Source organism: Podarcis gaigeae, assembly GCF_964106915.1.
Source record: "Podarcis gaigeae genome assembly, chromosome: 9".
NCBI classification, from domain to species: domain Eukaryota; kingdom Metazoa; phylum Chordata; class Lepidosauria; order Squamata; family Lacertidae; genus Podarcis; species Podarcis gaigeae.
The window spans coordinates 59,403,391-59,431,386 of NC_139685.1; the positions used below are offsets into that span (position 1 = coordinate 59,403,391).

Consider the following 27,996-nt stretch of genomic DNA (forward strand, 5'->3'; position numbering starts at 1 on the left):
GCACAAACATTTGAGACATCTGACATTTCTCGCTAAAAGATGCTTAGAAAAAAACAACAGGTCCTTGACTTGCGAAGCTGGACCCTGTTACTCTAGCATACAGACAAGATGTTCTCTTTTCTGTTTATTAGAAATTTTACAAGAGATACAAAATGCATTAAATTGTTCCAGATACAGCTCTGAAAAGCCTTCCTTAGTATTGTCCTGTTCTCTACACCTACCCTGATTCCCAGCACTCACAGTATATTTTGAAATGTTCCTGCTGCTAACACAGAAGAATATTAAATAATAGAACACACAGAGAGAGAATAAAAATGGTTGCTTTACAGGGTTAAAAAAAACAAACTAGTACAATAGGCTGGTCCCCAGTTATCTTACCTTACAGTAATCAGAAGAGCACTTTGAATGCTGTTGGCACTTATGCTCATTAACACGCACATATAAAAAGGACATTTCACTAAAATATATTGGCAGTTGCATCTGCTTTTGCATGCCTCCATGGTAATTTTCTCCATGTGCTGTGACTTTATGTCTTGAGCTTGGTTTCTAAAGAGCATGTGGGACAGGCTTGGAATTATTGGCACTGTATGCTAAACACATGCCCTCCCATGTGCTGCTGGTGGCGTGCTTCCATAAGATTTGGCTGGTCACCATGGAAGACAAAAAGCTGGACTAGATGGCAGTTTTGTCTGATGCATTTTTCATGATCCAGCAAGTGAGAGAAATAACTTGCTAATGTGGTTTTCCCTGCTAGACCAAAGAATGCATGTTGAATGCATGCAGATTTCATTGCTGGGTGCACATTCCGACACACAAGTTCCATTTGAATTAGCCAATGTCGATGGAGATGAATCTTTCCATCTGTGCTGCAGTGCACATGGGAACAAACATTCTCAAACACGGTCATGGGTCACTAACAAATCACAGAAGTCTGTGTGGGACCAGAAGTTCACTTATGCTAGAGTACATGGTGTAAATGGCTGAGAAAACAGTCCATGCCAGATGTGTAAGGATGAACATCTTCAGAGGTAACACAATGACCCATGCTATGAGAAGATCCAAGACATTTAAGCTGAAAGTTCATTCATTTGGTGCAGCAGGTGTGTGTGGGAATCACACCATGGAAGTGGAACCTTAGACATCAGCGTATGAGGATCAGCTGTTCGTGAATATGTATGATGGCTTTTAAAGAGGGTTAGACAAATTCATGGAGCATAGGTCTTCAGTAGCCATTAGCCACAATAGCTAAACGCAGAATATCCATCTTTAAAGGTTGCATTCTTCTAGTTATCAGATGCTGGGAACAAAGATTGGCATTTCCAACATGCCACTTTTGTAGGTTTTCTTTGGGCATCTGGATGGGCCTGAAGGGTTTTTGCTTTTAAGCAGTGCAGAAGTTCTTACGGTCACAATGACAGGTTTGATGGAGCATTAATTTGAACCAACCTGGGCCTTTGTGGCAGTTAAGATTTGCTGAAGAAATAGCTACGGCCTGAATGTGCCTGAGTCACGCTGGCGTGCTTGTCTCCTTATCTGCGACTACAAAAAGAAAAAGAAAAACCTGGTATTTATATAACAGAGAGATGAGTTTATCAAATGGGATATTTTCGCTCTATAATCTCCATTAAGGTGCTGATATTTTTGATTGTTCCCTAATCATCCAGCTTGGTAGGCCTGCACTGGCAGGTATCAGAAGTTAACTGGCGGCAGTGGTGCAGACAGTTGGCCTGGTTTGTTTATCACGCTAAACCAAACCATAGCTTAGTGCAAGCATGTGAGTTCCTGGAAGGAAGGTCTATGGCCTCTCTGGACATTCTGCTTCTGGGCTGAGCTGCCAAGTTTTGGCTTAGAGTGACAGGCAAACCAGGCTACTGTTTCCGCTATGTGCTGCTCAAGAAATAACTGAGCCTAAACATGTGCAACTGCTACGCTTGTAACCCTTTCCTCCTGGGTCCTCTGCTGCCGTCACCCATTGCCTCCAGGGCTGAACAGCTATGCCCTCCATGCCCAAGGTAGCCCCCTCACTTCTGTTGCCCTCCTCCCTCAGTAGTGTACGTTTCCGAGCACAATTCAAAGTGTTGGTGTTGACCTTTAAAGCCCTAAATGGCCTCGGTCCAGTATACCTGAAGGAGCGTCTCCACCTCCATCATTCTGCCTGGATCTGAGGTCCAGCGCCGAGGGCCTTCTGTCGGTTCCCTCGCTGCGAGAAGCCAAGTTACAGGGAACCAGGCAGAGGGCCTTCTCAGTAGTGGCACCCGCCCTGTGGAACACCCTCCCACCAGATGTCAAAGAGAAAAATAACTACCAAACTTTTAGAAGACATCTGAAGGCAGCTCTGTTTAGGAAAGCTTTGAATGTTTAATAGGTTATTGTATTTTAGTCTTTTATTAGAAGCCGCCCAGAGTGGCTGGGGAAACCCAGCCAGATGGGCGGGGTATAAATAATAAATTATTTATTATTATTATTATTATTATTATTATTATTATTATTATTTATTATAGCTAGATGCCCACACCCTAGTGCACACTTATAAACAAACCATTGCTACAATTCAGCCTGTAGAGCAGGGATTCAGAGTTATTTCCTCCCTTATGGTTTTGTCCCCCTCCACCAATGAAGCTTGGGGGGGGGGGTTGTCCTACGGAAGTCGTCTCAGATGCAGTGCAAAAGAACAGCAAATGGAATGGAAAACTGGGTCTGTGCTGCACAGAAGCACCATGACTTCTGCACTGGCTTTTGGATAGGAAAATAGGAAGTTGCCTTACCCTGAATCAGAACATTGGCCCATCTAGCTAACTCAGCGTTGTATAAACTTTATACTCTCTGACAGTGGCTCTCCAGGGTCGCAGACTCACTCCTCTTTGTGGAGCGGCTGGGTACGAAATGATATTGTTTAGGTAAAAGCATGTGCTCTATATCTCTGAGCTACAGACCTCCTTAGCTTATATACCGTATTTTTTGCTCTGTAAGACTCACTTTTTCCCTCCTAAAAAGTGAGGGGAAATGTGTGTGCGTCTTATGGAGCGAATGCAGGCTGCGCAGCTATCCCAGAAGCCAGAACAGCAAGAGGGATTGCTGCTATTCTGGCTTCTGGGATTCAGAATATTTTTTTTCTTGTTTTTCCTCCTCCAAAAACTAGGTGCATCTTATGGTCTGGTGCGTCTTATAGAGCGAAAAATACGGTGTACTTGTTTAAAGGCTAGGGATATCACTTTCTCTTTTTACATGCATAGTAAGGCCAGTGAGGAAATAAAGGGTTCGGCGTTACACATTTTCAACATGAAATGTTTCCTTTTATCTTAAATGCACCAAGCGAAAGCTTAAAACACTCATCTGAACTTGAGGGATAGGCACTTCCTTACCAGTTTCCATTGCAGTATTTTAATCCATTCGTCTGCTTCTACTCCAGTCTTTGCATAAAGGTAATATGTTCTCAGTGGGAATACTAAACTGTAAAAAGAAAAATTGTAAAAAGACCTGGTATCACAAACATAAGCAATACTAGCTGCAGCCAACACCCATACTCCATTTTACCAAAGAAGAATTGAAGCTAAATTTGGTTTTGGTTTTGGTTTGTTTTATTTTAAAAAAAAAAATGATCTCACTTTTATTCCAAGTAAGAATTCAAAGCAGCTAACATTAAAAAACTGAAAAGTAGGGTCAAAACACCAAAGTAAAACACAGAGCCAGTGGCAAAATAAATAAAACCAGCTGAAAAAGACATTTTCCCTCTGTCACTTCATCAGCATACAGAATTAACTTAGGGTCTTCAGCAGCACTGTTGGCTTTGGCTACATATACACAACCAGCTTAAAATGCTTCTCAATTTGGGTCAAAGCTGGATTGCAGGAAAACATGTAAAAATGCAGTATATTTCCTAAGAAACTACAAGATAGATACACATTCTGGATAATGTAGATTCAGTATACTGCTTCCCAGGCCCACAATGGGAACACACTGGATGCAGAGTAAACAGAGGGTGTACACCAGGCATGGCCAAACTTGGCCCTCCAGCTGTTTTGGGACTACAGTTCCCATCACCCCTGACTACTGGTCCTGTTAGCTAGGGGTGATGGGAGCTGTAATCCCCAAACAGCTGGAGGGCCAAGTCTGGCCATGCCTGGTGTACACACAGCCTTGAAGGAGAACTGGAGATTTAGAAATATGTCCCTTTCTCATGTGTAAAATGCTGGAGGAGGGTATGATTGGTTAAAAAAAAAAGAACATTTTAAAGCATATATATTATTAGCATATTTATCAACAGAATTTTGTAAGGGTACGTGCTTCAGGGCATTATTGAATAGCCAAGGTTTTGCATGCAGAAAACACAACAAATGTGGAACTCAAAGGCTGCCTTGGTTAAGAATAAGCTCATTCATAGACACAAAGGAAGTTGACTTATACCGAGTCAGATCACTGGTCCATCTTGCTCAGCATTATCTACACTGACTGACAGTGGCAGCTCTCCAGGGCTTCAAGCAAGAGTCTTTTCCAGCCCTACCTGGAGATGCTCTCTGCTAACAAAACAGATATTCTGCCACTGAGGGATGCCCATTCCCCCATGCTAAGCCACAGTAAGACAGAAAGCAAGAAGGAAAGAATAAAGTCAAGGAAGGGGCAGCTGCCGTGTAAAGCTGTTGAGACACCAAGGAAAGCAGGAAAATCACTCCGTGGAGTTCAGAGAAAGGGCTTGTTGATGGGGCTGGTAAATTGGAAGTGTGGGCATTCACTGGGCTCCTGAGAAGACAGACTAATAAATTTATTGTCTTCATAGTTCACGAGTATTGAAGTAATTTTACAAACACAGTAATTTTCATCTAGGTCTCAACTTACCAAAAACAATTGACTTTGTCCTGGGAATAGTCGAACTGCACAGCTGAGCATTCTGTTAGGTCGAGCGCTCTGATTGGCTCTGTGGACTTAAAAGTAAGTTATCTTTGAAACAATCATTCTTCCCCCCTCCCCCTGTAATGAGCAGAACCCCCAACTCCCCAAATAAAGATGCCGAGGAATAAGTGAGGCCCTGTCTACACAAGCACTGTTACCCACATATGTACTGGCACCCACCTTTATAATAAAGAAGCAATGCTTGCGTCATCCACCCACTCCCCATTTTGACTGAACAGACAAGACAGAAATGACTAAGACTTCCACAAAGTAATGTGAAGTGCGTGGGAACCGCTGGGAGCCATTAGCGGGAGGGCATTTGCTTGGCGAAATTGCCTTTGGCCCATATGATTTGGAAGGATCTCAACACTCATGTCCATATGCAACAAACTCAAGGGATCAAAACATGGCCGCCCAAGTGCAACTTGCCAACTCACCGTCTGGTCTTTGTAATATTTCAGCTCATTCCTATGCAATGTAAACCACCTGGTTTTCCAATTCTGAAAGAATAAAGATGGTGGTATTAGAGGAACTTAGGCATTTGAAAAAAATACAAGAATGAAAATGGCAACACAGGCATTGAAAATGAGCTCCCTTTCTTCTCTTCTGCTTCAGAACATGTATATAGTACTAACAACCATATACTTCTTGCTGTGCAGATCATATGTATTATTTTATTATTATTACCAGGGCTTCTTTTCAGCCAGAATTCACTGGAACTCAGTTCCGGCACCTCTGAGGTAGGCTCCATTGCCATTTTAAGAGAACAAGAGATGTTCCTAGTGAATTCCAGCACCTCTTTTTCTAGAAAATAGCTATTTTTTAATTAATAAACTATTATTAAATTTGCATTGGCTTTCTACACAGAAGGAAAGGGGAGGCACACAAGTCACTGACATTTCTTACCTTAACTATTCTGCCTTGTTTTGTCAAATATCCTTCTTTTGTGCCTAACTGCAAGGAAAGAGGTAAAGGTTAACCAAAAGGATGGGGATGAAGGCAGGAACATGTACACATTGATCATGGTCATTACACAAGCTGGCGAAGCAAAACACAGCAGGAGCTTTTATGACCTGATAACTGTCTGTTCATTTTATCCTTAAAACTGGGTCACTGTGTTCTCTGCCAAAAATATGGGCCCCTGTCTACACCTGAGGTAAACACACAAAATAATCATATTGGTTCTGATGAAATGACACCCTCTTGTATCACAGATTAAACCAGGCACTTGTCATATTCTCTGAGGTATATGCTGTCAAAGGGCACAGAGGGTCAAATTTTAAATAAATCCTGGGGCAATTCAGCATTGTTTGACTTCCAACAATGTGTTCATTGTATATGTGCAGTAACGTGGCACTAAATGCTGAACTAGGCCTTGATGGCTAACAGCATGATGTGTCTCAGATGGTCAAAGACCATTAATGACACAGGCAAGAAAGCAGAAGTGGTTTTAAAAAACCCAAAAAAACCTTTCCAGTCAAAGACAGCCCTTGTTCTCTACAAAGACTATTATTAATTATTATTTCACTTTCAATTGTTTCCCCTATGAAGCTTAAGGTAGCATACATGGTCCTTCTCCATTTTCCCCCTCTGACTGAACCAAGGTCAGACTCTGACTGAACCAAGGTCACCTGATGAGCTTCACGGCTAAGTGGGGATTTGAACACTGGTCCCACGAGTCCTAGTCTGACACTCTAACAACTCACCACACATAGCCAAGCTCAAATAAAGAAAGAATACTGTGCTTTTAGTAGGGTTGCCATATTTTGAAGAGCAAAAAAAGAGGACACATTTGCCAGCTTCTACTTTTAACTTTGGATCACTATGACAACTCTACCCATGAAAAGGAGGGTGTGTCCTGGCAAAAGAGGTCATATGCAACCCTACTATGCATTATTTATAATACCTCAAGGATCCTAGAATGAAATTATCAGCAGCCTGAGACTGAGATCACTTATTGAACAAATGACTGAGATAAGATTCAAACCAGGAACCCCTGACTCAGTTCACACACCCTAAGGGCCAATCTAGATGCAATGACAAAGACGCTTTTGCAAATTGCAGTCAGAGGAAAGGGAGGAGAGGTGACTAGATACAATCAGGACCCAGGTTGCAGACCTCGAGGAAAAACTATAAATCTTCCCCAAGCTGCTACTGAACAGTGAGTAACACTTAAAAGCAGTGACTCACTGACGGTGCATTGGGGACAAGGTCAGTTTCCGTCTTTCCGGTCTGCATTGCCGTGTGAACCCGCACAGATTCGTAAATGGAGGGCTCTTCCACCATCTTCGGATATGGGTTCTTCAATATAATCAGGGTACCTAAAAGAAAGTGGAAGCTAAGTGACCTGTACAGAAAAGGAAAATGCAGGAAGCACTCAAAAAAACCAAATGGCAGATGAGCTGGCAGCAAGATCAAGCAATAATTCAAAAAAGCCACAGGATCAAGCCAATTGAGAGACCTAAATGAATCATATAGTCTAGTCCCTCACCCTTGACACAGGATATTTATTAGAGTACAGTAGGCACACAACTTACGTGGGGATCAGGGGGGTTGTGTGCAAAGGCAAAAGTGAACCAATTCAGGAAGACTCCCGGAACCAGCCCTGTGTGACTAACCCTACCTCATTGGGCTCTGGGAAGGGAGTGCGAGGCCTCTGCAAAGCCTTCCAGAAACCTTGATGTGTGCCTCGGAAAGAGGTGGTTTCATAAGCTGGGAATCACAATGGAAAAGGACTGCCTCCAGGTTGTCGCAAGATGGGCCTCAGCAAGCTGTGGCACAACCAAAGACCTTAGCTCATGGGCAGGTGAGGTGTATGTGTCCCAGCACATCTTGGAGTGCCACACCCTGAGATTACGTGCCACTTCATTGGTACCTCTTAAAACATTGTCCCCCTCAAGCAGACCTTCAGCTGGACCAGCCACTGACCTGCCAATGTGGTGCAATCTTCTGTCAGGCAGTTCAGTGGTGGAGGAAGTCTCTCAGGCACCTGGTGTGGCGTGCTGAGGGGCGGGGCGAGCTGCCCGGCAGTGCACGCAACACCCCAAATGGATGCACAGACGGCACGCATGGTGCACAATATGGACGCACAGACAGTACCGCCAGGCCTCAGCCACCCTACAGCTGGGGGGATGGAAGCGGGCGGACAGCGTGGAGCCTGCAGGCACCTGAGATGCATGGCTCGGGCGTGCTGCAGGCCTCATGGTGAGTGCCGTCTGCCATTTTGTAACCCCCCTCAGGGTGACACCCGGGGCAGACTGCACCCCCCTTCCTACGCCCCTGAGGCAGTTTCTCCTCTTAGTCGCTGTTATAATGGTAGGCAACAGCCACATTACCCTGAGTGTGACCTGCTTCACCTTCCCTGAGGCAACACAAGAGCTTCGCAGAATTTTAATTGGGCAAAGGAAGGTTTGAGATTTTTAATCTATTGAGACATTTTTTAAATCTCCCAGGCTTTGTGGAATTTGCATCGCTTGCGTTATGATCTTGGGAATTATTTAGCTCAAGTGTCAACCTTCTGTTCCTGAGTATTGTTTCACAAAGGCAAGCAACGTGGAAGTGGTACTGTCAAGTTCAATGCCTGTTTTCCAGCTGGTGGCACTGTCCATTTTAGGCACATGAAAGGAGCTTCACAGAGCTCGCAAAATCTGATTAGGGAGCTGGTAAGCCACTGGGCAAGTCTATCATTCAACACTGGAGATCAGATTCACTGATCTCAGGCGGCATTAACTCCTTAACTGTTAATGGATCTAGCAGATGGCCGGGGAGTTGGTGGTGGGGCAAGGATGGAACAATTGTGTGCAAGGTTAATCAAAAAAGAATTAGGGTGTATAAGTGGGATAGGCATTTATTCTGTTGTATTTTTAACAGCTTACAATGGAGAGGAGGGATGAAGGATTTACATTGGGCAGGGAAGTATCATTTTTCTGTTTCTTTTTCTATATATATTTGTTTGCTGAATATACTGAAATGATTGTTCATTCTATTTATATTGTGGTGACCTATGGCTTTCAGCAATAAAGTTTTATTCAGTCATTCAAAAATAAACCAATTACTGTATAATCTAGCTTTTAAAATCAAGCTGAAATCAATGGCTCCAAGATAAAATAAGATAGTTCTAAAAAGTCTAGGAGATTAAATGCATTTTCACCTGATGCTAAAAGCATCTTAATGCAAGCACAATACAAGTTTCATTGGGGAGGGCATTCTATAATCAGGCCACAATCAGCAAAAAGGCCCTCTGCTTAATAGTCATCCACTTCACCCCTTTAAGGTAGGGAAAACTGGAGAAGGGCCTTCTATGAAGAATTTAATGTCCGGGCAAGTATAATAGGGGCTGGTGATCTCTCACCCACCCACAACGGGTTGTATCCGAAATAGTCCCAACTGCACAAAGACTTCCACTTGTGCAATTGAATTTACCCTCCCTCTCCTTCCCCTGCATAACCCCCAAATCTGCTTGAGATTTGGGGAAAATCCCAGAACAGATTTGGGGTTGGGTGAGGCAAGCAGAACTCCTTCTGTCAATAGGATGACTTTGATGGATACAATGCAAGTCTTTTATTTGACCATTGATATCCCATCTTCCATCCATGGAGCTCAAGGCAGTATCTACAAGATTCCCAGCTGGTCTCTCACCCAGATACAGTACAATCCAGACTCACACCTACAAACAGCAAAGATAATGTTGCACCGATTTCTGGCCATGTCCTGAGTCTCTTTGGTTTTATTTCTGGAAGCAATAAACTTGGGAAGCTTTGGGAAAGGGACTTATATTTGTACTGTTGATTGTTCTTCCTCTCCATCAAAGAAAAGGATAAATGACAGTAAGGTGAAATCACTCCTGACACATAGAACTTATGGTGGTCCAGACTATGCAAAGACAGGAAGAGACAGGGCTGAGTAGAGGACTGGAGTAGAGTTAGGGCATGCTAAAGCAGGCCATTGGTTTGTATATGTCCCACATCCACCAATCTCTCACCAAGCAAAGGAATCCTCAGATGGATCTTTCTTTAAACCCCAAAATCTGAACAAAACTAATGTGGGCATGTAGGGAGCTGATTCAGAAAAGGATACCCCCTTCACAAAGGCCACAGGGGCAGGATTCTGTCAAAGTATGAATTAGAGCCCAGGACTGCTCATAGTCCTTGACTAGCTCTGCTTCTTTCAGGTTAGCCAGATATTTTAGTGCTCTTGAATTTCAGTCCCCATAAATCTTATTTGCCAGCTAATCAGTTGATAATTGGAGCCTTTATTTTCCTTCTGGACCAATACCAAGCACTGCAGGGGGGAGAGGACCTCCGTCACCTCTTGTGTTAAATAACAAACCTATTTAGGAGCTGTTTAACAACAGAGCTCAAGTTTCAGGGCACTGAGTCAGTGGGGGCCAAGTCAATGGGGGTTTAACACTCATGTCAGGAAATAGATATGACACTTCAAAGAGATTAAACCCTTTCTGGCCTGGAAAGCAGTGGCTCTTTAAAACTGCACCAACACCAGACCCAGGGGCTACTCTTGGTTCTCTATTACCCCTTTCATCACTAATCTGATAAGATCTACTGAAATGTAAATATTAAGAAAGGAGGATAAATTCTTGATCCAAAAAGCAATACATACAACGATGCTTCTAAAAATAAATTAATAATAATAATAATCAGACTAACTGTTGCATCAGGAATCTACTGGCAGCACAATCCTATACATTGTGAAGTGAACCCCATAAGAAAACCCCATTGATAGGAATGGAAATAAACCCCATTGATGTCAATGGCAGGCAAATGTGCATAGGGTTGCAGCCTTCAGAAAACAATAAGTTTTCGGATAACACAGAGTTGGGTTCAATGGGAAGAGCTACCCTCTGGCTGAAGGAGTCCTTCCCTCGGAGGAATCTTTGGGTCCAACCCATAGAAGCCAAGAGGTGCCAGGGCCTGGGGGGCAGCCTCAACAAAGCACCTGCATGCTGCTATAAGGGAGTGTCTTAATCTGCTGAATGCCCTATAGGACATGTATTTTTCCACAGCCAGCAATTTTAAAGTCCCTCTTGTGGACTAGGCTGAGAGTGTTTAACATCCCCACCCACTGCAGTGCTGTGTCTACTATTTTATTGTTTCATCTCACTTCATTTCATTTTTGATGCCACCACCGAATCAGTGGGATCTTGGGGTGCCAGAAAAAATGAATGCGTGACCTGGCCCCCAGGGTGGAGCTTAGCCACCCCAGCTTCAATGCCTAAAAGTTTATTTTTCACTCTACTGTGCAAAATAATATCACTAGTGCAATGTCTGAACACCAAAGGCAGTCTAATATAATGTAAAGCAGGGATAGCCCATGTGATTTTGTACTGCAACTCCCATCAGCCTCAGCTAGAGGAGAGATGGAAAGGGATGATGGGCACTGCAGTCTAAAATACCTGTTGGCTATACCCTGATATACAGCATAAGGAAGCACAATGGGTGCATTCTGTCACATCTTAAAAGTGGGAAGAAGAACAGAACTAATAAAACAAAGGAATATCCAAGTGTATAAAGAGATGCTCAGCTCCTACTCAGAATTGAACTCTTGAAATTAATGGACATGACTAACAGAAGTCCATTCATTTCCATAGATCTACTCTTAACTTAGGTCAGACACAGCCCAGGTTAACAAATATAATCTAAAATATTTTTAACAGCTAGATGGATAGATAAGCAAATGTAAGTTACCTGTCTCGCTGCCAATTAAAGGCTGATTTGCAAAGTGCATGATCAGGTCTCTCAAGCTTAGAAACTCGTTAAATCCAAACTTGTATGAAGACCCAGTGTACTCCACGTGAAAATGTTTCACAGAATCCCTTGCTCTGAAACAAAAATAAGGCTGTTGAAACATGAAATATGCATTCTTCTTAGCTCAGGAAGGATAGTAAATTTTATGGAGATATCAAGACACCAGGTGAGCCATCAGAGAAGACAACCCTTTGTATGCATGAGTGGCTTGTTCCTAGTCTGTCTTTACAGCCTCCCTCCATCTGCCTGTTGCATCCCACCAATCACAAGAGTTTGTTAGTTGCCCATTTTCAGCAAGTCCGGTTTCATTTTCTGCTGTCCCATTATTGTTGTTCCCATGGCATACAGAGCAACCACAGTGGAAAGCACCGTATTTTTTGCTCTATAAGATGCACCAGACCACAAGACGCACCTAGTTTTTGGAGGAGGAAAACAAGAAAAAAAAAATCTGAATCTCAGAAGCCAGAACAGCAAGAGGGATCACTGTGCAGTGAAAGCAGAAATCCCTCTTGCTGTTCTGGATTCTGGGATAGCTGTGCAGCCTGCATTCGCTCCATAAGACGCACACACATTTCCTCTTACTTTTTAGGAGGGAAAAAGTGAGTCTTATAGAGCAAAAAATATGGTAGATGGGGGGGCTAGATGGGGGTAGATAGAAGTGATAGGTATGTGGGCAGGCAGGCAGACAGGTAGGTAGATGGATGATATCAATATCACACCAGGCTCTCAAAGCTAGCCAGCTCAACATTGAGCACTCAATGATGGCCGATCTCATTTAGGAGTATATTGAATAGTCACATGCCATTACAGTAAAGGCACTGTCTGTCATAACCCAGACACCAAATATACGACAGAGATGGGACATCATCATCATATTAACAACAACAACAACAAATAAATTTCTTATACCCTTCCCATCTGGCTGGGTTGCCCCAGCCACTCTTGGCAGCTTCCAACAAAAATACAGGAAAAACAGGAGGAGGAGGAGGTGGTGGAAAGGAAGGTCACAACTGTTGATCTCAACAGTATGGGATGACGTAAGGGATAGTGATGATACTGTACCTTACTGAGAGAGAGTAAAGATCAGCCTTGCCATCGCTCTTCCTTAGGAGGTAGCTTCCATCACTGCCATTGGAAAGAAGAAGTGCCTCTGCTGCATGACGAGTAAGACTGTCATGGTACCACCTAACAAAACATCAAAGTTCAGCATCCATTAGCTACTGTATTGTTAGCTATAGTGGTGGTGGGAGAGACTTTTCTGTTATAAAAATCTCATAAAATCAAATTATCAGGGGGGTAGCTGTGTTACTCTGTTACAGCAAAAGCAACAGAAACTTGAGTAAGATTATTATTATTATTAAGAATGGATACGTTTGATCTTCTTGCAGTCCATGGGACTCTCAAGAGTCTCCTCCAGCACCATAATTCAAAAGCATCAATTCTTCGGCGATCAGCCTTCTTTATGGTCCAGCTCTCACTAGCACTAGTAATAAGTAAATTTGTTCCAAACGGAACCAAATAGTATAAACTTGGCAAAAGAGGTGGGATGAACGAAACAAAAATGCTTTACCTGTCAAAGGTTGGGTTAAAGTGCCTTCTGTGCATCCATGTGTAAACCAGTGGTTTCAACTGCACAAGACATTCTCGAAGCGTCTTGGTGAGTTTCTAAATCTGCATTTCCTGAAGTCTTATTTTCCAGGAAGCCATCTTATTGTTACACTTCCCCTTTTGGACAGATGAAGCATGCTAGAAATGCTGCTGTGCTGAGCTACATATATACTTCACACACCCCTCTGTACGCAGCCAACCTCAATAATCTACTACATATTACACGCAGTAGGTGTGACCCAAGCTAGGCAGTAAAATGCAAGATGTTTCAGATATAAAACCAGTGTAATTGAGCTGTAGAAACAGATGCAGTAGCGTTCATAAATATCAATCTTTTGCACAGGGCATTAGCAGTCTGAGGGTCACATATTATTATTATTAATTGTTGTTATTACTATTACTATTATTACTATTATTATTATTATTAAAGGAAGAACTTTACAAATATTGGTATTTTATATAGATACATAATATGTGGACATTGTCCTGTGAAATCTCAGAAGTCGAAGAGGGCCAAGCAGAGTTCCTTACCATTATATATGGTAATGCCCATGACTTTATCTCAATTCACACCATAGCCCAGCCTTTTTCAACCTGGTGCCCCTGAAACCAGCCCTACCCAGCTCCCATTTTTGCCTCATTAACCCAATTCAATATCCCATAATGTAATGAACTAGGGAGCAAAACCTCCACACTATTAATCCTGGCCATTTTAAAAAGCCAAAATGAGGCTACATGCATTTACGAAATATGCTGTTATTTTTATTAGTCACTTTTGTACTCTGCTTCTTCAAGACCCTGGAAGAGGAGGATTCAAATCCCAAATCAGCCATGAAGCTTGCTGGGTGGACTTGGGCCAGTCACTCAGCTCAAACAACCTTACAGGGTTGTTGTGAGGATTAAATGGAGTGGGCTGGGGGCCAAGGAAACCATGTATGCCAACCTGAGCTTTTTGGAGGAAAACTGGAATACAAAGACTGAGGCGGCTCACAACATTAAAAAGTAAATAAATCACAAGCTATTGTGCTATCAATAAGGTAACACAATTAAGTGTTGTGTTGTCTTAAGAAATATGCTCATCAAGGGTTGTGGTGTCATGGTAAGGAGACATAATCTACATGTGGAAGGGTCTAGGCTGACTCTTCAGCTAAGACTGGGAAGGCAGGTCTGAAACCCAGAGGAGTCACTGCCTGTCAGTCTACCCCAACCTTCACCAATCAGATGTTTTGGACTACAAGTCCATTCAGTTCTAGCCAGCACAGATGTTGGTGAAGACTGGGGCTGATCAGTGGCGTAGCGTGGGGGTGCAGGGGGGCCAGCCGCACCGGGCGCAACATCTGGGGGTTAGGGTTAGGGGGCATAAATCCACGGGTTAGGGGGCGCAAATCCACGGGTTAGGGGGTGCAAATTACTTGCCTTGCCCCGGGTGCTGACAACCCACGCTACGCTACTGGGGCTGATGGAGGTTGTCCAAAACATATAGTGGCAGGGCTGGCTGCTGGCCTTGCCAAAGAAAAAGGATTCCAGGTTCCTGGATCGTGGATCGTGGAAGTAAAAGAAGCAAAGGCATATAGATTTGTCCTATCTTAATTGGAATTTGGGCTACTGGGTTAAGCTCAACACACTGAAACCTAAATAAGACATGTGAACGAAACTGAATGGTGGTTATTGATTTGATGTGAACGATTGTTGGACTAGCGGGAGGGGGAGGTTTTGTTTATTTTTATTTGTTCATTAGTGGGCCTGAGTATTGCTGTGTTTATTATTAAAGTACATTGGTACCTTGGTTTGCATACGTCTTGGTTTTGCATACGTTTTGGATTACAAACACGGCAAACCCAGAAGTGCATGTCCCGGTTTTCAACCTTTTTTTGGATTACTACCTATTTTTTGGAGATTACGAACCAAAAATTTTTGGAGGCCCCATTGGCGAAAGCACGCCTTGGGTTACAACCTGTTTTGGTTTACAAACAGACCTCCGGAACAGTTTATGTTTGTAAACCAAGGTATCACTATATGCTTTATTTAATGGATGTTATATGAGAGTCCCATGGACTGCAAGAAGATCAAACGCATCCATTCTTAAGGAAATTAGCCCTGAGTGCTCACTGGAAGGACAGATCGTAAAGCTGAGGCTCCAATATTTTGGCCACCTCATGAGAAGAGAAGACTCCCTGGAAAAGACCCTGATGTTGGGAAAGATGAAGGGCACAAGGAGAAGGGGATGACAGAGGACAAGATGGTTGGACAGTGTTCTCGAAGCTACAAACATGAGTCTGACCAAACTGCTTGAGACAGTGGAAGACAGAAGTGCCTGGCGTGCTCTGGTCCATGGGGTCACAAAGATTACGACATGACTAAACAACTAAACAACAACATATGAAATCTTAATGTATTATATGATTCCGCCCCACCCACCCACACTTTTTCCGCTATGGCAATATGTATTGTATATATATTTTTCTCTCTAAGTCACCTGGAGACCTTTGGATGACTAATAAATCTAATAAATGAAATGAAAATTCTAGCAAGCAACAAATGCTATGATTAGAAGCTACTCCGACAAGCACCTACACAGACCCCGCAGAAAGAAAATATAGTGGAAGCTCGGTTTTCGAACGTAATCAGTTCCTGAAAACCGTTCTACTTCCGAAATGTTTGAAAACCGAAAATTGAAAGCGGAAGCCTCAGTACAATAGGAAAACTCAAAATGAAAGTCGCGTGGCACATTCGGCTTCCGAAAATTGTTCAAAAACCGAAACAGTTAGTTCCAGGTTTTGGGCGTTCGAAAGCCAAAACGTTAGACTAGGGAGGCGCAGGGGCATACAAAGTGGGGGGCGGAGGGGGTGTGCCGCCCCAGGTACAACTTGTGGGTGTGTGACAAGATAGCCCCTGCCTCCCCCCAGCTGTAGAGCAGCCAAGGGCGCATGCAGTCAGAATGGGCGCCGCTCGTGCGCTGTCCATACGGGCGACCATACAGGCTGCCATACATGTGCACTCCGTACAGGATGCCATACATGTACACAGCCATGCGGCATCCCTTAAGGTTGCCGTGCAAGCAGCAGCCTGTACAGACAGCGCACACTAGTGGCATCCCATACGGAGTGTGCAGGCTGCTGCGCATGCACACTCCGTATGGGATGCTGCGTGTGTGCAGTCAGTACAGATGTTGCACGTGTGCCACCAGGCGGTTCGCCCCGCCCCCGGTGCCGGAGAGGGTTACTCCGCCACTGCAGAAACGTTCGAAAACCGAGGTTCCACTGTAATAATAATAATAATAATAATCATTTTATTTGTACCCCGCCCATCTGACTGGGTTACCCCAGCCACTCTGGGCAGCTTCCAGCATATACAAAAACATAATGAAACATTAAACATGAAAAACTTCCCGATACAGGGCTGCCTTTAGATGTCTTCTAAAGGTTGTGTAGTTACTTATAGTTACTTATCTCCTTGGTTTGGAGATCACAGGGCCGTCCTTAACACATGTTGTGAGCTAGTTAATAAATTTCCAGAATGAGAAGCAGTCAAATAGCAGTTCTGAGATGATCTGATAACAGGATGAGGATGATCAGATATAGTGGGGAAGGTAGGTAATCAAGGTGGATAAAAATGAATTTTTTTTTGTAAAAAATATATTAAAAATTGGGTTTTTTTATTTAAATCATTTTTTATAATTTAAATCAGATTTTAAAAATAAAATGCTTTGGAAGGAAAAATATTTCTAAAGATAGTTTTCTGTTTAAGTTACATTATAGTCCAAAGGCTATTCATCAGGAAATAAGGATTTGTTTTAAGTTAACTTAGTCTAAGTTTTTTAAAACGACAGCAACAATGTTTAACCACATCAGTTAACAAACATGGATACATATGCTATAATGTTATTGCATTAGTTAAATAAATTGTTTAAATTGTTATTAAAGAAATGATTGTTTTTCTCCTTCCAATAAAGTACAGCAGAAAAGCTGAAAAGTATAAACAGTTACCGGTAACTTATTAAACCTCGCAATAATTTCATAATTATCTGTCTATGTATTTCTAATAGCATAACCAAATCAGTAATTTTTTATATAACTGTAAAAACTACTATGAATATTTATTTCAAAAATGAAACCTTCCTCTGGTTGTAAATATTAAGATTATACCAGCAAGAATGAGTTTTTTTATAAAAAATAAAAAATGATTTAAATCAAGTCTTACTGACTAGTATTTAAATCATGATTTAAATCGATTTGATTTAAATCAAATCCACCCTGATTTAAATCGATTTGATTTAAATCAAATCCACCCTGTAGGAAATGCAAAGGGACAACACATTCGGGCAAAAACAAGTGCCCAAAACATAATGTTGCAGTCCTAAGCATATTTATGTGGGAGTAAGCATCAAGCGAGAGGAACGCGGGTGGTGCTGTGGGTTAAACCACAGAGCCTAGGACTTGCCGATCAGAAGGTCGGCGTTTCAAATCCCCGCAACGAGGTGAGCTCCCGTTGCTCGGTCCCTGCTCCTGCCCACCTAGCAGTTCGAAAGCACATCAAAGTGCAAGTAGATAAATAGGTACTGCTCCGGCGGGAAGGTAAACGGCGTTTCCGTGCACTGCTCTGGTTCACCAGAAGCGGCTTAGTCATGCTGGCCACATGACCTAGAAACTAAACGCTGGCTCCCTCGGCCAATAAAGCGAGATGAGCGCCGCAACCTCAGAGTCGGCCACGACTGGACCTAATGGTCAGGGGTCCCTTTATCTTTAAGCATCAGTGAACACAGTGGAGCTTTGCACTGAATAAATGTGCATTGTCAGGAACATTGCCAGCAGAGTGGTGGCAGTGAACACCTGAGGCTATACATGTGGGACATACACCCGAGTATGTACATTGGATCACAACCTTATACAATTTGGCACATGCATTTAAATCTATCCAGCTCCTTTGGAGAAGGCATGCAACTGGGGAGCTGCTGAGGCCAAAATTATCACCTGCTTTCACACAGTAACTATGTACAAATTAGACAAACAGGTATGCATAACCCAAAATAAAATTCAACAAAGGGAAGACAGGAGCAGAATTGGCCAGTTCTCTCTGGACAGCTATTCTGATAAAACAAAGGTCATCCTTCTTCCCAGTACAAATCAGCCAAAAAATGCATTCAGCAATACAGTGTTTTATTGCACTTGGCAACTTCGCTAAGCCTTATTTGCAGCTTCAAAAGGAAGACCAATGAGGGGTCTGATGCAACTTATTGGGATCAGGTCACATTAACTTACACTGATCCCAGTAAGTTACATCAGGCATCTGACTGAAGAATGCAGTAAGTGTGGGTGTAGAATTGAGGTTGTTAGAAAAGTGAGCCACTTTGCCCCTTTAGAAGGAAAACGCCTGGAAGAAAAGGTTCAAAATAGAAATTGTGTGTCAACAGAGCTGTTCTGAAATGCCAACATAGAACATGGAACATGGGAACATGGAAAGCTGCCTCATACAGAGTCAGTTCATTGGTCCATGCAGCTCTGCACGGTCTATATGGCAGTGGCTCTCTCGAGTTTCTAACTGGGAACATCCACAATCAGCTACTGTAGACTGAAACAGATCTTCTGCATGCAACGTATGTATTCTATGGCCATTCTGTCATGGGCAAGGCCTATATATACCAGGTCAGAATTGTACTCCACCTAGCCAGGTATTGCTTGTCACTGATGAATCCAGATCTTTGGGCAGGTATTTTCTAAACCCAATCTTTTAAACTGGAGATGCCAGGGCTTTAACATGGGACATTCTGGAAGTAAAGTTTGGACTCTACCCCTCTGCACAAGTTGTGATGCTGTGTGAGGAAAACTTAAAGGATTCCCCCTCCCCCAAGCATTCTATGTTCCCCATGGAAAATTTTCCATTGCATAGGTTTATTGGTAACAACGAATGAATGCCAACTGCAGATACGCTATTAGGCAAGCTTGGCAGCTTCCAGGTTTTTTGCTTTGTTTGCTGAATACAAGTAAAAGCACGTCAAGCTAGGTCGCCCTTTAGGGCATTAGAAAATTTCCCCAGTGCAAACAGAACATTTTCCAATGCAAATTAGCCTGTTTCCCAGGTTGCGTGGTGAGTCCCCCAGACTCATGACACAATTATTAAGGTTAATGGGCTAAATAAGGCCACAACTTTATTGGTTACAGGTGATGAGCGGTATTGGCTTAGGCATTGGTGCTAACTGACTATATCCAGCTTCAGCCCATCCGCTAGAAGTCCAGGAAGGGTTAACCACCAGTAAGGGGAGTCCTGCTGATGCATATCAACTAGGAACTCCCCGGGGTCACCACTCGGGGGCGTGCCTTAGGCCCTCACCTCCATAGGCTTTGGATAGGCTTCGGAATCCTTTATCGGACTACCCTTCAATATGCGGGGCAGGTGATGGCGTTTCCTCCCCTCTTCCATCTACATAACAATACCAATACTAATGCCTAACCGCCAATACTAAGAAAGTTGTGACGATTTGCTACGAGGAAGTTGAAAGCCAAGTGGCCGGTGCCAATTTGCCAAGTGGAAAAATTCCTACAAGGCCCCTCAACAGCGACCAACCAAGGTCCATAGCAAGGTCAAGGAACGAAAAACCTTAAAGGGCAGGAGGGTGGAGACAGGAACAGCTGGAGGTGGCAAAAGAGGGAGATCCCCGGCCGCCTGCATTAAATACCTGTAAAGCAGACCATGCCCCCAGAGCCGGCCGATTGGCTGGCCAGGGGATGACACGGCCAGGGATTTTCCCAATTGCACGTGTTGGGGCCATGATGCTCGCAACCCCACCTCCTCTGTAGGGCGGAAGTGGCTAAACCCACATCACTGAAATTGCGTGGTCATTTTTGACCAGGATAGATGGGGCAATCCTGGAGAATATTGGGGTCCTTGTGGCAGGGACTCCAGGGCTTAAATCAGAAAATCGTAGTTTGAGGCTGCTCCTAATGAGCTACCAGAGGCTGTGGTCACATACATTTAAAGCACATGACTTCTCCCAAAGAATATTGAGAAGTGTTTGTTAAGGTTGCTAGGAACTGGAACTGTGTGAGGGGTGAACTACAATTCTTAGAATTCTTTGGGGGAGTCATTGCTTTAAGTTGACGGTGTGGGGGTTCAAGCCTTAGATCCCTTCTGAAGTATAGACAGAAATAAGACACTCAACATCTTCCCTGCAAATGGCAGGTATTGTGAAGCTTCTAGATTGTTGACTAGGCAAGAGGAGAAGGCCTCACCAAAGAGTACTTTCTGCATACCAGAGTTTAGCCCCCAAAATCAGGGACCCTGAACTGGAAAACACACTTCCAGATCTAGATTTGGATATAGCCTTCCCCTGATATTCTGTGGAATTTAATTGCATTTAGAGGAGACATGTGCATGTTAGATTTTGCAACCATCATAGTTTGAGCAGCCAGATTTCTGTGGTTCATTCAAAAAAAGTTAGCTTAGGTGGGGCTGTGGTCTAAACCCCTGAGCCTCTTGGGCTTACCGATTGGAAGGTTGGCAGTTCAAATCCCCACAACAGAGTGAGCTCTTTGTTGCTCTGTCCCAGCTCCTGCCAACCTAGCAGTTCGAAAGCATACCAGTATAAGTAGATAAATAGGTACTGCTGTGGCAGGAAGGTAAACAGCGTTTCTGTGCACTCTGGCTTCAGTCACAGTGTTCCATTGCACCAGAAGCGGTTTAATCATGCTGGCCACATGACCCAGAAAGCTGTCTATGGATAAACACTGGCTCCCTCGGCCTGAAAGCAAGATGAGCGCCACAACCCCATAGTTGCCTTTGACTGGACTTAATCGTCCACGGGTCCTTTACCTTTAAGTGATAAATATATGGTGTTGAGTTGAACCATTTCTTCTGGTTCAGTTCAGTGGTTCCCAAACTTCCCCCTGCCATGGGCTAATGGAAAATAATGGTGGCCAACTTGGTGCTTTTTTCCTGCTTGTTGCAGCAGGATTGTAATGCAACACAATACAACATAAAAGTGAGAAGCAATTAAAATGCAATTAAAAAATCATCATGACTATTCAATGCAATTGATGTGCTGTCTCCCATCTTCAACCACAAATCCACAGACATGCCATGGACCACCTGAATTAAGTTCACTGATGGTCCACGGAACACAGTTTGGGGACCCCTGATCTAGTTGGATGGTGCAATGACAAGAGAAGTAATTGATTGAGGGTAGGCATATCAACAGACTCTATCAAGTATCTTCATTACATATGATACCAGAGACAAACGCTGATCTTAGAGAACCCTCCACATTGACAGTATTTGAGAGTCAGAGAGCGAAGCCTCATGTACAAGACTTGGCATATAACTATAGACGATACAATGGAAAGAGAAAGCAGCAGTGCCACTAATTACATGGAAGTAACATGGCACACTTTTAAAATTATTGCTCGTCTCTGAACATATTGCTAAGACCATCTATGACTCATTCTCAGTGTTTACATGTGCTGTTGAAACTGACTTGTGAAATAACGTGTTTGTGGTTGTTCCCTAGAACTTGCATGAGTTGCCTCTGAATATTGGCCAACATCTCTTCACACATACCTCTCAGGTCTCATCAAACAGGCCTTAAGCCAATTCAGTTTCATCTCCTTTTCTAGCAATGCTATGTACCTCTTCTGGTTCAGAAATCCCACTCTGATAACCATAAAATCAGAGTAGATATATTTTACTCATGACCTTTCCTGGCAATGTATGCATGTGTATATAAGCACACACACACACAACTACCAGTCAAAATGTGCCTGTTTTCACCCCTGCATGCTACTCTCACATTGTGCATGACTGTTAAGGTAACCATGTATTCTACTTTACAGAGGAAAATCCCTCATTTGAAGGTGTCCTCTCTTTGAAGGGCTGCCTAATCAACGTGTGGTTTAAAGATATAAAACCCTAAGAAGAGAGGGCAGCAGGGGTCTTGAAGTACAGTGGTACGTCGAGTTAAGTACTTAATTCATTCCGGAGGTCCGTACTTAACCTGAAACTGTTCTTAACCTGAAGCACCACTTTAGCGAATGGGGCCTCCTGCTGCTGCCGTGCCGCCGGAGCATGATTACTGTTCTTATCCTGAGGCAAAGTTCTTAACCTGAAACACTATTTCTGGGTTAGCGGAGTCTGTAACCTGAAGCGTATGTAACCTGAAGCGCATGTAACCCGAGGTACCACTGTATATTTTATGATGTAAATTGCAGTCAAAAGTGTTCTATACATACATCAGTTAATGAATGATGGGGTGGCAAGGCTAGCATGTGAGCGCTTGTCTGGTATGATTCTAGTTGTTGATTTAGTGGACAATATTTTTTAAAACCAGAATCTTAATCTGTGGTGGATGGTCAATTCAACAGACAAAATTAACAAAATAGATGGAAATTTAAGCCCCAAATGGCTATCTGCTACTTCACACGAAAATTGCTGAGGCCAATATGATTGTCAGCCATGTTTCATAGAATTGTAGAGTTGGAAGGGACCACAAGGGTCATCTAGTTCAATCTCCTGCAATGCCGGAATCTTGTACCCAACTTGGAGCTCAATATGTTTAGTGTTTCCTCATTTGGTCAGTTCTGCCATTTCTACCCACTGACAAATAAGCAACAGAAGTCAGCATGGATGGGAAGTTCAGTCCAAAAGCAGCTGTAGAGATCAACCCTCAGTTAAAGCATTATCGGGAGATACTTGCTGCTCTGCAGAAAAGTCACTGAGGCCAAGATGATGTCACTGCAGTTTCTAAGAAGATTTTAAAGATTTCCTCATTTTATAAACAACAGAATAGCCACTTTCAATTCAGCTTAGCAAACTAATGAACATTTGTGTCCAAAAGCAAGTGTGCCATGCACCCATGGATATAAAAGAAGTCTAAACAGTGAGGCCAGAAGTCCAAAAAAATACAGCCTGGGACATTTCTATGCAAAGCAAAGCACAGTAACTGCTTACAGCAGCAATAACTGGTGATAACACAATCCACCTAGAAAAAAACCCTGGTCTTGATTGAGCCCTAATCTTTATCCTGAGATTCCTTACATTGAATGCATGGAATCCTCTTAACAGCTTGTGAGCTGTTTAAAGATATTTGTTTCTATAAACCATTTAAGTCGTCCCTCTGAAGATGGTACGCATACCACAGGAGTTGAACACTCTCACAAAGAATTCTGTGTGACACCTTCAAGACTGAGGGATTTATTGTTGTGTAAATGTCTGTGGATTAGAGCCCAAGTCTTTTTAGTCATTAAGGTGTCCTAAGCCTTCTGTTTCTATTGCCTTTTATGAGAAGGTGTTGGGAATTTCTGTTTTCCAAATTACGTACAAGTGCCCCAAGACAACGATGACTGGTGGCTTTACACAAGCAAATACCTGTGATGTTTAATTACATTACCATTATTTGCTTGTGTACATGACATCTCTTTAAAAGCTTTCCCCACACAAACATGTTCAATCCTTCTATGAGAAATAAAAGCATAAATAAAATGCTCTCTCAGAATACACAAGTGCCCAGACTCATAAATGCCTAATTATATAGTAACTCCCTCTTCATTCCTAAGATCACTTAAATACAGCTTTTATATCTCTCTGGCTTTTACAACTCCACATTCCCATAGCATTTCCTTGTTAACTTTGTTCCTCCAGAAAAATAGAACTCCAAATTGAAAACGCATAGAAAAGCTCAAGATACATGTTGATCTACCCACATGTAGTTGTTATCTCTGGGAAACGTAGAAAATAACAGGATATATTTATACGAATCCTTCAAACTTACACAACCCTTTAAAAATTAGATGATGGTGATTACATCCAAACAGGGCCCTGTCTTGATTTCTGATCCGTAATTGGATATACATATCCTTATGAGTTTGAGTCTGTAATCTCTGTTTGAGTTTGTAATCCTTGTCAGAATACATACTTTTGAATGGATTAGTTTTTATTACAATTGACTATTGATTTGCGAGTAGGGACCACTCCCACTATTGAAACTTAATTGGCCTGAGTTCTTGGTGTGCTTTTTTCTTGGCACACTGTGTAATAAAGCCAGTCTGCCATTAGCTGAAGCAGGGTTGCAGTAAGATCATAGAATTGTAGAGTTGGAAGGACCCTGAGGATCATCTAGCCCAACCCTCTACAATGCAGGAAGATGCAGCTGTCCCATACGGGGATTGAACCTGCAACCTTGGCATTATCAGTGCCATGCTCTAACCAATTGAGCTATTCAGATAAAACATAGTCTGTCGCTTCTAAATTCTGGACGCTTCCAGACTGTTGGTATTAACAGGTGGGATTCCATCACAAACCAACTAGTTCAGGTTGCACGGTTTTAGACGATCTGGAGATCTTGTGCAACAAATCTCCTTCCCCGAAAGCTCAGACCTTTTGCAAGGAGGGATGGGGAAATGCACTAGAAAGTGGGAGATAACACTTGTTTTGACACAACATCAAACCTCACAAATAAATCAGGGTGACTGCTTATTAAATAGCCTAATCTCATTAAGTCGCCTAATCTCCTTGCAAACAAATCAGGATGAATGAGGTATCCTGGAAGCTCCCTCTGTGACCTTTTATGTAGGTATACAACTGAAAATATAGTACAGGGAGAAACCACCTTGTGTTTTTCAACATGGAAAACCAACGTCAGACTCTGCCCCCTGCCCCCCCACAGTTGCTCAAAGAAAACCAAAAGTGTCGTGAATAACTGCTGAATCTTAGGAACTTCTGACCCACAGACTTTTATTCCCTTTCTCTTTTCACAAGAAATCACATAATCACATGCTCATTTATGGCAGAGAGAGAGAGAGAGAGAGAGAGAGAGAGAGAGAGAGAGAGAGAAACCTTAATGTCTGAGACAGTTTAGCATCTATATTTTAGTTTTATAAGGCACAATGTGTCTCCTGTACATTTTTCCAGCTGGCTACATGGCAAATGTAACTTACTTAAGACTCAGGACATCAGCACAAGGGAAGTAGATCTGATGGTGTGAAGAGCACACATACACACCGCACCTTTAGGGATACTGTTTGTGTGGCTTTAGCTGTTAGTGCTACACTTTTTAAGGGGTTTATTAATCCAGGCAAACACAAGAAGAGCCCAGCTGCTGAATCAGAACAAAGGTCTAGCTAGTCCAGGGGTCAGCAACCTAAGAGAGTTTGGATTTGATATCCCGCTTTATCACTATCCGAAGGAGTCTCAAAGTGGCTAACATTTTCCTTTCCCTTCCTCCCCCACAACAAACACTCTGTGAGGTGAGTGGGGCTGAGAGACTTCAGAGAAGTGTGACTAGCCCAAGGTCACCCAGCAGCTGCATGTGGAGGAGCGAACCCGGTTCACCAGATTACGAGTCTACTGCTCTTAACCACTACACCACACTGGCTCTCTAAGACCCATGGACTGGGAGTGGCCTGTGGAGGTTGTTTGACCGGCCCACGAGCCACCCCCGAACTAAGCCACCCACTCACATGCTGCACTAAACTGGTGCGGAGACTTGCTTCCGCGGCACCGGAAATCACATCCATGCATGCACTGACGCCCAAAATTGTGGGCAGGCACGCAGTCTGGCCCACAGAGGGATCTCTGCGGGACCAATCCGGCCCAGGCAAGATAAACCTTGCCGACCCCAGAGCTAGTCCTATGACAAGACCACAAAATCAGTCTATTATTATCCCTCACTGTTGCCCCTCAGCAATTGGTATTAAGGGCATTTAGAGACTGCAGAACATTGTGGGGGGGGAGTGATTTACAGTCACACAGGAATGACTTAATTCAAAATGAGAGTCCACATATCCCTACCATGGTTTGGAGAACAGGAGTGTGCCACAAACTTCCATACACTCACACCACATCCTACCCTGCTCTTGTGCTCAGATTTCCCTTTCTCTTCCCTCGTTATCTAGAACCATAGTTTAGTGTTCTGTCTCTATAAGGCAAACCATGGTTAAAACCAATAGCCTCCTAACTATACATTGAAAATAGAATTTCAGGTGGGTTTGAAAACAATTGCTGTAGGCAGTCCTGGTTAGCTCAAACCATAGTTATCCTAGATGCAAATGTAACATTAACAGTGGTTATGGCCAACCATGGGGATAGACTATAGCTTGATGGTAGACTACATGCTTTGTATACAGAAGGTTCTAGACTCGATCTTAACATTTCTGGTTAAAATAAATAAATCAGGTAGTCAGCAATATGAAAAACCTGGAGACCTGTTGACAGAGTAAACAATATTTCTCAAAATGGACCAATAGCCAGAAATGGCACAAAGTTGCTCTCTGTGTTCATGGGAGATAAGTATTCACATGGGAGACTGGAGAGCAGAAACCCAAACTATGGACTGGAGATAGGAAACAGTGGTTGTTACTCAGCTGTTGAAGGAGATCCAAAAGTTTTCTCATAAAGTAGCACATCTCTTGCAGAGAAACTGCATTCTCGCAGCATCAAACGAGAATGTTTCGTCATGTTATCTGAAGCATGTGTGCTTAGCTCTGAATACTTTATATAATTGGTCTGTAGGCTGAATACACAATTAAACCGGCTGACTGAATATTTTGTCACTGAGGGAAAGCAGTATGGGATGCTAGGAGTGTTATCCTGTTGGATAATGCTCCAATATTGCCGATAACCAGTGACACAGCATTATTTCATTTAAAGAAAAATTGAAGGACTTCTTTTGAGGCTGAATGCACAGTAACCTGCACTGCAAAAGATGGTTCTTGAAGGAGTTTCAAGTAAATAAGTATCCCTAACTGAACACTTTCTCTCACCCCTTGCCCTGTCATAGAACTGTAGAGTTGGAAGGAACCTTGGGGTCATCTAGTCCAACCCCATGCAATGCAGGAATCTTTTGCCCAACAGGGGGCTTGAACCCATGGCCCCGCAATTAAGAAGGAGGAGGAAGAGGAGGTGTTTGGACTTGATATTCCACCTTTCACTCCCCTTCAGGAGTCTCAAAGCAGCTAACAATCTCCTTTCCCTTCCTCCCCCACAACACACACTCTGTGAGGGTAGTGAGGCTGAGAGACTCATGCATTTTTAAATTCAAGGCTCAGAGCTTCAACTTCCAGCACAGAAACACACCTGCCCTGTTTACTTCCAAAAGCGGGGAGGGAAGCAAACAGGAGTGTCAGCTTGCAATACAACTGTTCCTGCCCGCCTAGCCTATTGCATGGCGTTATCATGTGAGCTAGCACTAAAGAAATAAAGCAGACAAGGGTCAGCAGGAAAGGTACCTCTGGTGTCATAACATCAGCTTGATAATGTCAGCAGGCTTTCTTAGCCTTCTCAGAGCTTCCCTGGGAATGGAGGGTTCCTCTGTCTGCTGGAATTACGCACAGCTACTTGTTCTCACCCTAGATTCTGAAGCTCCTCTTCTACACCACTGTGCCCCAAGTGGCGGCGCTGATCCTGCTGGTAGCTCATCCTCCTTTCTTCCATCTCGGCTATGCCCATCTGTAGCACCTGTTGCGGCTCCTCTTCAGGGTACCATTGGCCAGAGGAAGAAAGAGGTGGGAGGCAGGGAACAAATGGGCATCCTTTTGCTTCGGCTTCTGCCTCCCTTCTGTGGACAACAGGAAATCTCTACAAGGCAAGCAAGCATGCAAGCAAGCTGTTTATGCTGCTTCTGCTGCTGCCTGGAGTGAATGAGGAAGTGAAAAATGAGTCCCTCCCAGCTTACACCAAAGTGCCCTCCCTTGCCTCTCCAGTTCAGGCGGAGAATGCCGCCCGGGCTGTTCCGCCTCTCCTGCTGTCATCACTCACT

At 43.3% G+C, this 27,996-nt stretch overlaps 1 protein-coding gene across 2 annotated transcripts; it reads right to left on the reverse strand.

Moving 5' to 3' along the window:
- Window positions 1–107: 107 nt before the first annotated feature.
- DAPP1 (dual adaptor of phosphotyrosine and 3-phosphoinositides 1) lies at window positions 108–27,886 on the reverse strand. 2 transcript variants are annotated; one of them, XM_083756924.1, is made up of 9 exons: window positions 27,586–27,886; window positions 12,711–12,833; window positions 11,589–11,722; window positions 7,078–7,208; window positions 5,794–5,841; window positions 5,325–5,387; window positions 4,834–4,910; window positions 3,363–3,450; window positions 108–1,539 (listed from the first exon to the last, which is right to left on the reverse strand). In XM_083756924.1, the coding sequence occupies exons 1-9, from the start codon at window positions 27,684–27,686 to the stop codon at window positions 1,486–1,488; spliced, it is 819 nt and encodes a 272-aa protein (XP_083613050.1). In that variant the 5' UTR covers window positions 27,687–27,886; the 3' UTR covers window positions 108–1,485. The 2 variants fall into 2 exon arrangements, with proteins under 2 accessions (XP_083613050.1, XP_083613049.1); XM_083756923.1 differs by having other exon boundaries at window positions 4,834–4,919.
- Window positions 27,887–27,996: the final 110 nt, after the last annotated feature.